Here is a 12,078-nt window from a genome sequence, read left to right on the forward strand (position 1 = left end):
TAGCTGGCCAATCACAGCTCACCTCGCTTTTTCAGACCGATGAGTTTTGTAAAAATCGACGCGTTTCAGAAAGGCGGGGCATAGAGGAGAAACAATAATGTACAGTATGTGGAAAATAATGTTTTTTGAACCTTAAACCGCATAAACACATTTCATTACACCAAATACACAAAATAATGTTCTTTTTAGCAGCATCATGTGACCCCTTTAAAGTGATTATTACGTTTTGAATATGGATATTTTTCTTCATTTTTGGGTGAACTAACCCTTTAAGTTTTGTATTAAACAGCATGTGGATATATTGGTTAAAAATAAAAATAAATACAAATAGACATGTCATAATAAATATATGACATACATACAGGCATGTGGATGTTGTGCTTTGCTGCCTAGGTAAATGTAGTGGGTTATAATCTGCTGACAAAGGTAGTGTAAAGATTAAAGCAAGAATAAATGCTTAATCATCTTCTTTGTTTATGAAATACATACTGTATGGCTTAATAATTTGGAAAAGAAAAAAACACTATACACATCTATGTTTACTCATTGAATCACGCACCACAACCTTTGGATAATTTCAGTAAAATATGGTTTAAAAATATGTAAATACACAGGATTTATAAACATTAGACAAGAGCAAAAGCTTGAAACTATATAGTAGACAGTCACCAATGTTGGATTGTGAGTATAGGTGTATTTTAAGCTGGGGCTTAGCTAAGGTTCAGCTGAACTTTACAGCAGCATAATGAACATTATCTGTGGTTGAATGAACAGCAGTAGGAACCGATGCTGTGTTCTTTGTGTGAGACTGCTTGAAATTAATAGTTGAATAATGAATGTCCTGATCCTTCATGTGAACTTCTTGTGTGCAGACCGTAGACAAGGCTACAGCATTATCATACAACATAGCTGGACCCGACTAAGAGTTTGGGCAGAAAAGAGGACAGAAAACAAAATATCAGTGACAGAACGCAAAATATATTTCAGCATGTGTGTGTGTGTGTGTGTGTGTGTGAAATTAAATCTGTTAAATGCTCTCACCTGTACACTCCCCTTATTGTCCTCATTTTGTTGAGATGAATGATTCTTTCTCCTCCTGTTTAAAAAGCATCATGTAAAGAGAACTAATATTTTATCTTGATCTTTTGAAATAAAAGACTTCATTGTACAATGAAAACAAACTAAGGTTTAAAATGCAAAACTTCAAATTTTAAAAAGTCAACCAACTGAAAAATATGTAAGCTTCAAAAACAGATTGTTCCAAAACGGCAACACATTAATCATTCATTTACACAGCAGTGTCAACTTTCCGAAGCTCAGCAACTGACACACATTCATGGTAAACCAATGAGGAGGAAGAAAGACAAATAGTATTATTCTTAAAAAAAGAATATGAATAGGGGAAGGTCTGTTAAAACTTTTGCTGTTCCTGGTGTGTGTAGCACCTACTGCTCTGATTGTTCACATAGGATGGATCTCAATAGTTGGAAAGAGTTCACACAGTTGCTAATCATCTGACTGTAACAAATAGATCCAGCAGATTTTACACATTCAAAGAGAAAGTGCAGCTGCTTATTTCATACGCTAAGAGGATGTTTATAGAGAAGCCTTAAAGGAGACATATTATGCCCCTTTTTACAATATGTAATATTTTCACACACAAGTTTACATTAAAAACACACACGAGTTATGTCTGTGACGGTAAACTGCTGGGAAATAAATCACGTTTATTTTAGATCTGTGTGGCAGCAGCAATATACAGTAAATAAATCAATAAATCCATTGCTCTCTTGTCTCCTCTGAGGCTGGGACTCTAAACAGTGTTCTGTGCTCGTCTGTGCAGACAAAGACAGAACAGTTAGCATGTTTTGCTCAAACTTTCGCCATGGCATTAGAACTGGTATACCTACCATCACCAAGGGAGCAAAATCAGACGCGCTCGTTTTTTCAGACGCTTGCAGAAAAAGGCTTACCAAAACAAAGTTACTAGGTTAATCTTTTTCACGTTTCCTTGGTTGGTAGATGCACCGGGGACCTGATTATAGCACTTAAAACCTGGAAAAGTCACATTTTCATGATATGTCACCTTTAAAGTTAGAGCCGCAAAAAATAGACTGTTTTTCCAAGAGTCAGAGAGAAGGTGGAAAATGGTCATGCACATTGTTCCCATGACAAATATTACAAGTGGACATAAGGGAAAAATACAATACATGATATTAAACAAAATTTTACCTGTACCAAAGGACTCCTATGAGCATAAGAATCAGCAATACAGACAGTATGATTACAGTGCTCAGTAAAACTGTGCTGGACTCTGGACTTGTTGGGTCTTCAAAAACAATAGCATAAAACAAGTTCAGATACACTCAAAGAGAAATGAGATAGAAATATGATATACACTTATGACATTAAAGCACTAACTAAATATTAAGTACTTTATCTGCAAACATTTCACACTGAAGCACCTGTATCATGAGAGATGTGTTACCTTCTACAGCACAGGAATACTGGTGAAGATCTTCATTGCTGACTGAGTCCAGGTACAGCTTGTTGTCTTTAGTGAATCCATCCGTTACCTGTCGTCCGTTCTTGTACCAGATGTAAGAGGTGTTGTTGTTCAGAGTGCATTTAGTTGAACAGCTTAATATCACTTCCTGTCCCTCTGATACAACAGATGGGCTGTTTTTCACCTGTGTACCTAAAAATAATTAAAGTCTATTAGAAATTATACAGGAAACATTTGAAATATAATCATTTTGTCATGATGAGTTACCTGTAACAGTAAGAATGACTCCAGGTGATCCAGTGTAGTCATTGAAGTCAGTGAATATCCTGAATAGATATTCTCCAGAGTCGCTGATCTTGAGCTCTTTGATTCTCAGTTTGTTCCCCACATACTCCACACGACCAGCAAACTGATGCTCCTCACGCAGATCCTTAAAGTCACCAGGTCGAACGTATTGCCAGAATGTTTTATATACAGTATAACCAGAGGGATGTGAGTATGTGGAGGAAATGTCTACTGTTGAGCCCACCGAAGCACAGACTCTTCTAGAGGTGTAAGTCACATCCCAGCAGCCACTCTTAGAAATGCCTGAAAGAGACACAGATGCAAAACTCACACTTATTTTAAATCCATGTTTAAACATACAGTTGTGGTCAAACTTTTACATACTTTGCAGTATCTCCAAAATGTTAATTATTTTACCAAAATAAGAGGGATCATACAAAATGCATGTTATTTTTTATTTAGTACTGACTTGAATAAGATATTTCACTCAAAAGATGTTTACATATAGTCCACAAGAGAAAATCATAGTTGAATTTATAAAAATGACCCCATTCAAAAGTTTACATATGCTTGATTGTTAATACTGTGTTGTTACCTGGATGATCCACCGCTGTTTTTTTCCCCTTCTTTTTCTGAAGAACAGTGGGCTGTTTAACTGTTCAGGACAAACAATGGTCTCATGAACAACTATCACAAAAAAACTAAACAAAACAAAAAAAAAAACTGTGGATCATCCAGGTAACAACACTAATAAATTCAACAAGAATTTTCTCTTGTGGACTATATGTAAGCATCTTTTATGAGAAATATCTTATTCAGGTCAGTCCTAAATAAAAATTAACATGCATTTTGTATGATCCCTCTTATTTTGGTAAAATAATTAACATTTTGCAGATACTCCAAAGTGTATGTAAAAGTTTGACCGCAACTGTACACAAGTATGAACAAACAATATCACATACTATTCCATTTATAGCTACAGTATATAAAAAAATGGTTTATTATTTGACACTCACACACAGAAGAGGAGTGATGTTTAAGCTTTGGGTCAACAGAACAGAAAAAGCTGCCAGCATCTCTGCTGACTGACACAGATATTTTGGGGGACATTGTATTTCTGAAATACTGTCCATTCTTCATCCAGGAATAGTGAACTCCAGAGGTCAAATCACAGGAAGAATCACAGATCAGTTCTACTGTCTCATCTCTCAGGTCTGTAGACGCAGGATTCATCCTCACCTGCAGGACTGAATAGAGTAAAAATTAAGAAAACTTCATCACATGCCAAATGAAAACAGCTGAAGTGACCAGAATCTCGACTCAGTTTCACCTGTGACTGTTAGACTGACGGCCGCTGAGCTGAGATGTTTAACTCCATCCTCCATGATGAACATGAGCTGATATTCTCCAGAGTCTCTCTCTCTCACGTCTGATATTGTGAGTTCTGCGTCGTATTTACCAATGATCTGCTTCACCCGTCCTGAGTAATCTGAGTCTAAAGTCAAATCTTCAGGTTCATTGTTTTTTCTCCAGTTTGTACTGTGATTCTCGCTGAACCAGAACACAGTGTTGATTTTGTTGCTGGAGTAAGAGCACCTCAGTGTCACTTCTGTCCCCTTCACAGCACAAATACTCTGTTGACTACAGGTCACAGCGAGACGGTCCAATGTTACAAAGCCTGAACAAGAAAATATTACAATGTTACAATGCCTGCTCTCTGCCACTCAACCACATTGCTCAATTTATTTATTTATTTGTTTGTTAAAATGTCCAATTTTAAAGGGTCACGAAATGCAGTTTCAGGATTCATATTGTTTCTCGAGGTTAGTTTATAAAGTTTTAAGGTCTAATATTTGTAAAAAATTATTATTTTCCATCCTCATTTTCACTCTCTGTGAATAACAATCAATTTTAAGGGATGTCACCTCTTGCAGAAACACAAGTAAACACCCACTGCTGTGATTGGCTGACTTCACTGCAGCATGTTTGAGCCCGAGTCAGAAGAAATTGAAACAATGCAACCACAATGACTGCAACAGTCTGTTTCAGTGTGGTATTTGCTTTTGCTTCCTTAATTTTTAAAGAAGGCTGTAACGTAGTTTGTAGTCACGGGAAGAAGGAGGCGGGAACCGGCGAACATTAAAGATTTTAATAATAAAATAAACAAACACAAAATAGCGCGACAGCCCCTCGCGCATTAGCAATTACTCCACCGGCCTCGCTCCGTTCCCACGGCTCTCGGCCCCGCCTCTCTCGTCACAAAGGCTATGCAAAGTTTTTGGAGATGCAGTTTCTTTACATACAGAACAACGTCTGAGTTTGACGGTCTTACTTGACATCTTTATCCAACAGCAGCTTCGCTCTTGTGATTGATGGACAGACATGAGTTGTTCATAAACACACCTCCATGACTACATACGATGATAACGCATGTTTTGGGGATGCTGAGAGGAAATTTCAATTCCGATTTCAAATCTGGGTGATTCAGAAGGGCGTAAAAGAATAATTTATATTTTAAACTGGTTAGTTCGGAGTTCTGAAACGTGCAGTACATGTTTTTATTAAAGGAGTCATATGATGCGATTTCAATTTTTCCTTTCTCTTTGGAGTGTTACAAGCTCTTGGTGCATAAAGAAGATCTGTAAAGTTGCAAAGACTAAAGTCTCAAATCCAAAGAGATATTCTTTATAAAAGTTTGTGTAAATATCAGGAACATTTTGATTCTACATTTCATGACACCTTTAAACTTTTCTACTCACTCCATTTGTAAATATATATTGTCCGAAAATCCTGCCCACGTGATGAGTTAAATTACACCAACATTCAGACTGACATTCAGACCTAATGGACACTAAGTTAAACTCTTCTGAAATAATTTCAACTGTTTGAAAATATAAAGCGATAATGATTCAAGTAATCACTCTTTGAACACTTGAAATATAATTATAGCCACATTTAAAGGAAAACATTACAGAGGAGAAAAACACACAGTAATGCTCAAACCTGGAATGAGCAGCAACAGGATCAGCGGTGAGAGTCTGGAGTTCATAATCTTCACTTTGTGTAAAATCACATAAACTATGAAAGACACAGAGCTGCTCGTCCTGAAAAGAAGACTCTCACTGAGTTTCATTGTGACACAGTTGAAGGGTCACTACAGTCAAAATCATGAATACAGTAAAACACTTTAGAAAGTCAGGCTTAAAATGACATTTTAAATTAAATTAAATATTAGGTTTACCTACATTACATGTTGCGGTTGTTCTCAGAGGTTAGTTGTGATTTCGACAGTCTGTTTTCAAAGCTGTGGCAGCCACTCTGCTGATCTCGTTTCCTTCCCTTTTCTTACTGACACACTTGAACAAATAAGTTTTTTTAATCAGAGAAAGGAGAAAGGAAATGCTTATACGATTCAGAAAAAATTTACCATCAAACTCAATCCAGGAAGTCAGTATGACCTATTTAAATTAACATTTATTTTAAATGAGATTTGCATTTTTTTCATCTTTTTTTCCCATTTTTTCCAAGTAGAAATCTAAATAGACAAAAAATGTATTTAAAAAATATAAAATAACAGGGAACGGATTTTAAATAACAATGGCGAAAATTTTGAATATAGTGACTTTTGTCCATAAAATTTTTTTTGGATCATTTTTCTTACAATAAAGTTGGTAACAGAGAATCAGATGTCCTTTTAATTTGTTTCCACCAATATCTGATCAAGAAGAAAAAAAGTAAAGTAAAATAAAATTAAATAATATTTGTAGCAAACAAAAGCTCAAAATTTTACAGCTCAGATCATGAAGCACTGAAGTCTACCAAGCTGTGTTTAAACAAGACACAGCGTTGCTTGGGCCTAAAATATTAACACAAATACTAATAACCAGTTTTTCCACTTATTAAATTGCTTTTGTGATTTTTCTGTGCATTGTTACTGTGGTTACAGTTCATCCATTGAAATCTAAAATGTGAATACAGAAACTAAATCAGAAGTTAAAGATACACAGAACACAAATGTGCATTTTTAAAGGATCTTTAAGGAATAAAAGGTTTCTTCTTACATTTAGCACATTTTAAAACCTGGAATATGGTTTTGTTTTGTTTTAGATTTGTTTGATTATGCAGACTGACAGTCATATGCCACTGTCTATGACATCACAGTATCACAGATGTTGCTGCTGAAAGTTCTGACTGTTGCTAGGTGATGATGTCACAATGGAAGAATACAATGACATCACCCCAGCGGCTCTGATGGACAGACAGCAGATGTACAGATGTGGAACATCAGATTCTGAGACAGACAAATACAAAGACATTAAATACATTTAAACCAATGTTGCTGCCATTGCATCTCATGTATTATAGTTGATTCAATATATACAGAATTTCTTACCTTCACTTTTATTTATGAATTCAATTCAATTCAATTTTATTTGTACAGCGCTTTTCACGATACAAATCATTGCAAAGCAACTTTACAGCAAATTAAGTTTCTACAATATTTAGTGGTAGCTTATCAGTGGTGACTGTCAGTTAATGTACATACATCAGAAATGTACGGAAAAATCAATTAAAGACGTAATCAAACAGACGATGAACACTATTAACAGCAATTATATGGGGTGGAGTTATATTTAATAGACCTGAGAAACATTGTTACTGTACTGAAAGAGTTCAGTAAATGTGCTTTGAATGAGGCTGCATTATGCACAGTCTGAATTTAAAACTGAAGCAATTGAATTAACAGAAAACAATGCATTACAATAAAATCTACAGGTATTTGATTTTAAGATAAAAAAAATAGACGATAAAGAATTAACACACGGCAGCAACAAACAGGAAGTGACGCAACAGTTGGTAAGGGGCGTTTATTAATTTTTTTTTTTTTCTGGGCATTTTTCCCCCCAGTATACTTCTGAGGTCTGGATGTCAAATCACAGGAAGTATCACAAGTCAGTTTTACTGTCTAATTTCTCAGGTCTGTAGACACAGGATTCATCCTCACCTGCAGGTCTGAATAGAGATAGAGTAAAGATTAAGAAAACTTCATCACATGTCAAATAAAAACAGCTGAAGTGACCAGAATCTCGACTCAGTTTCACCTGTGACTGTTAGACTGACGGCCGCTGAGCTGAGATGTTCAACCAGTACCAGAACACAGTTGTGTTGATGATGTTGGAGTAAAAGCACCTCAGTGTCACTTCTGTCCCCTTCACAGCACAAATGTTTTCACAGGTCACAGAGAGGTAGTCTAATTTTAAAGAGAAGTTTGCTTACAAATGGAGATTCACCATTCATCCATGTTTTGACTGAACAACACTGAACCCCACTGACTTTCATAGACAAAAAAAAAACACAGACATTTTTTTTAATACAGTTTTAAAACAACTTTAGAGAAAGTAAATGATTTTCATTTTGGGGTGATGTAAAACTTTATGATGGATTTTCATAATCATACCTGGGATGTGTGGCAGTTGAATCAGTGGTAAGAATCTGGAGATAAAGTCAATTTTTTTCTTTCACTCTTTTTATAATTTGAAATATCTGAAATGCAGAAAAGCCTAAAAATGTTATTCCACAGATACAAAAAGAAAAATACATCACAACACTAAAAATTATATTTTAATCACATATACTTACATTAGATGTTGTGAACTTCTCCAACATAGAATTTGATGTTAATGATTTATGGAAAAGCTGCTGGTTGCAAAAGCTGAAACAGACAATGCCATTCCTTTCCAATCTTAATTCTTTTTTTTTATCTTGTGTAAAGGACCAAAAATACACCCTTATTGTTGAGCAACTACAGTAGCTCTATTCATTAGAACTGTTTTATAATTTCCGGTTGATGAAACTTTTGAAAATATCCCACTACACTCCCTTGGCATCAACTTACTAGTATTTATTAATCATTACATTTTAAGAGTGTCAAGTCACATTTTATATTTAGTCACATGACAAACCAGTGCATTTGACTATTACTGTCACGGTGTGCCTACTGTGAAGGAGCGAGGAGACGAAGGAGAATCCAGAATAAACATAGACTTTATTTTCTTCAACAGGGAAATCACATGTAGGAAACGGGGATCGACGTACAAGACCCTAAACTCGGGAACAGGAGCCCACTCTGGGCTGGATTCAGGGACTGGGAAGCGCTTACGAGGAGCTGGCACTGGAGGGTGCTCTGGAGGAGCAGGCAGGAGCAAACAGGCGGAGAACAGAGCGACTATTTCCATCGCCGCGGGGAGAAACAAACAGGAAACAAAAAACTTTTCGAAAAAGGAAAACAAACAAGGAGAGAGGGGGCGCCGCTTTCTGTTCTGTATTGGTCCGGTATTCTGTCACTCTGCTACGTGTGTTTTCCTGGTTCCCTTGATACAATTAAATCTCCTTATTGATGTACTCTTTGTCTCCTCGTTCCTCGCTCCGCACTCCCTCACAGTAGCAACGTGACAATTACGTCTCTTACTAGTGGACAAGGTAAGACTCAAGATAACTTCAAGACCAGCACTTTATTTTATATCTATTAAAACCTTAATTTAAACATTCATTGTTTTTATGGAATAGGCCTAAAAAGAAGGCTTTTTGTTTTATCAATGAATGCTGCTCTATTCTGAAGCCGATTTTCTTTTCCCCCAAAATTTGGAGATTGGGGCACCACAATACAGTCCCACATAGAACACAAAATATGTCCATTTCATTCCATAACGACAAGGATGAAATGCCTTAAAATATTATTTGGTTTCCATTTTGTCTCATTTTAATTAAGAAAAGCATTTTTGTTTTCAAGAATATGCTGCTTATAGAAATAATCTAGTTGCATAATGTAAATCTGTATAATAGATATAATATAATAATACAATAAAACATACTTTTAAAAGACATAATGTAGGCTACATGATCAGTAAAGTTTTGTAACTGGAATTTGTTTGAAAGTTTAGCAATAGAATTTCCTTGTCTTTTGTTTATAAAAGAAGAAAATCACAACTCAAAAACAACTTTGCTTTGACATTTAATCATTAATGCAGCTGAAATACTTTTTTTTTTTTTTTTTTTTATTAAAATGTGAGAATCATTTAATTTAAATGTAGATAATTGTCTTTATTAACCCTATTCCTATTTTATGATAGTAAATTACATGTAATGCAATAAATAAATAAAAAAACGGAATATGTCATATAAACTACCATTCAAAAATTTGGGGCCAGATTATACTCACCAAGGCTGCATTTATATGATCAAAAACACATTCAAAATCATTGAATTAATTAGAATTAAATTCCATTGTAAATTAGAATTTTAAAAAAAATATTTTAATATATTTAATTATTTTCTGTAATGGCAAAACTCCATTTTAAACAGCGGAAACAATGATACAGTTTTATTTTTCTGGATTCTTTAATGAACAGAAAAGTTTATTCAAAAAAATGGAAAAAAAAAAAACTACATATATTATCTATGGGCACCTATGAGTCACTTAAACATTTTGTCCATAAATTTGAGTAAATTCTGTAAAATTCTGTAAAACTATGCAAATATACAGGACATTCATAGACATTTGATATGAGCAAAAGCTTGGTCACAATACGGCAGACAGCAACAGTTGGGTTGTTCAGTACTGTAGGTACATTTTAAGCTGGGGCTTAGCTAAGGTTCAGCTGAACTTCACAGCAGCATAATGAACATCATCTGTGGTTGAATGAACAGCAGTAGGAACCGATGCTGTGTTCTTTGTGTGAGACTGCTTGAAATTAATAGTTGAATAATGAACATCCTGATCCTTTATGTGAACTTCTTGTGTGCAGACCGTAGACAAGGCTACAGCATTATCATACAGCGCAGCAGAACCCGACTGAGAGTTTGGGCAGAAAAGAGGACAGAAAACAAAATATCAGTGACCGAAGGCAAAATATATTTCAGCATGTGCATGTGAAATTAAATCTGTTTGTTCAGATCCTCTCACCTGTACACTCCTCTTATTGTCCTCATGCTGTTGAGGTGAATTAGTCTTTCTCCTGTTTAAAAGGCATCATGTCAAAAAAATGTTTTAAGGATCTAAAAGACTGAAAGACTTCTTCCTCACAATCCAAACAGCCAACCAATTGCGATATGATATCACATTTTACTGTATGATCTGTTGCCCTATGTGTGTAATAACAGCAACATAGCATAACATTAGTGATATATTGGCCTATTTTAGCTAGATGAGCGATAGCTGCCTACATACAATTGATCTTTTGCTCATTTCCCCTTTTTTTGACGTAAAATAAAGGGAATAAAGTGAAAATGAAATGAATGAGCTGAAACGCTGGAGTTTTGTTCAGTGTGCACGCTCGCTGACTGAATTCTGCACTTTTGTGAATTATCTGATCATAAACAGCAAAGTGCGTGTGATGTAGGCCTCACAAGTAAGAGATTCATTTCACAGTGTAGACAGCTTCACTGATTATAACGGGAGTTTTTTGAGAGTGGTTAAACTTGCGCTAGACTATAGTCATATATTCTTTCATAATTTAGCCTAAATGTTCTAAATTATCTGAGTGAGAGAGTTTTTCTCCGGGCGCACACCCGAGTCTCGAGCAGTTATTGACCCACACTGACGTGCTATGCAAATGAGCGGTAAAAACCTGATCGAGCATTCCGTTTATTTATTTATTTTTCTGGTGCAGGCGCTCCGTGCCACCCCCAGCAAGATGCCGACCCGGGCGGATGCCCATGTCGCCCATGCCTAAATCCATCACTGACACCATTACCTCATTGAGTTTACGCAGATCCATAAATATGCTACCTAGTTCCCGCCTTAACTCATTCGCACTAACTCAGACCTGTTCCAGTTTCACAGTTTCACAGTTAAAGGGGTCATATGACGTTGCTAAAAAGAACATTATTTTGTGTATTTGGTGTAATGCAATGTGTTTACGCGGTTTAAGGGTCAAAAAACAAATAATTTTTCAAAACCTGTACATTATTGTTTCTCCTCTATGCCCTGCCTTTCTGAAACGCGTAAATTTTTACAGGTTCAGGAAACCTTCCTCCGTAAAATGTGCTGCACACATTTTAATATTTGGGTTGAACTGTTCTGGAACAGTGTTGTAAATAAAACTTAACCACTGATTTCTAGTTGTGTCCTCTTTTGGAAGGCCAAACAAAGTAGTTTAGCTTTCACAACGAAACACACAGCATCTCCACTACATGCCTTCTTTCTTTGCGTAAACATTTGGACGGTGTTATGCAAATCTTCCCACACAGTGACGTAGACGTGTTTAAACGAGGCATTTTAGGAGGGT

General features: G+C 35.8%; 1 protein-coding gene and 1 pseudogene across 1 annotated transcript; both read right to left on the bottom strand.

Moving 5' to 3' along the window:
* Nucleotides 1-687: 687 nt before the first annotated feature.
* LOC107715734 (sialoadhesin-like) lies at nt 688-5,840 on the bottom strand. Its single transcript, XM_016521914.1, has 9 exons — nt 5,795-5,840; nt 4,122-4,469; nt 3,808-4,038; nt 2,774-3,094; nt 2,489-2,698; nt 2,233-2,329; nt 1,307-1,315; nt 1,042-1,096; nt 688-919 (listed from the first exon to the last, which is right to left on the bottom strand). The coding sequence occupies exons 1-9, from the start codon at nt 5,838-5,840 to the stop codon at nt 722-724; spliced, it is 1,515 nt and encodes a 504-aa protein (XP_016377400.1). The 3' UTR covers nt 688-721.
* Nucleotides 5,841-10,257: 4,417 nt separating this feature from the next.
* Nucleotides 10,258-12,078, bottom strand: part of LOC107715733 (sialoadhesin-like) — a 10,575-nt pseudogene continuing 8,754 nt past the window's right edge.

The sequence above is a fragment of the Sinocyclocheilus rhinocerous genome, unplaced genomic scaffold (assembly GCF_001515625.1).
Source record: "Sinocyclocheilus rhinocerous isolate Xijiao unplaced genomic scaffold, SAMN03320098_v1.1 scaffold450, whole genome shotgun sequence".
Lineage (NCBI taxonomy): Eukaryota > Metazoa > Chordata > Actinopteri > Cypriniformes > Cyprinidae > Sinocyclocheilus > Sinocyclocheilus rhinocerous.

What these genes read in the sequence shown, in the direction of transcription:
- LOC107715734 (XM_016521914.1), bottom strand. Translation starts at nt 5,840, where the DNA reads ATGAACTCCAGACTCTCACCGCTGATCCTGTTGCTGCTCATTCCAG. An exon ending in CCTGTTGCTGCTCATTCCAG is followed by an intron (nt 4,470 to 5,794) that starts GTTTGAGCATTA and finishes TTTCTTGTTCAG; the next exon opens with GCTTTGTAACATTGGACCGT. An exon ending in GTATTCCTGTGCTGTAGAAG is followed by an intron (nt 2,330 to 2,488) that starts GTAACACATCTC and finishes TTGTTTTTGAAG; the next exon opens with ACCCAACAAGTCCAGAGTCC.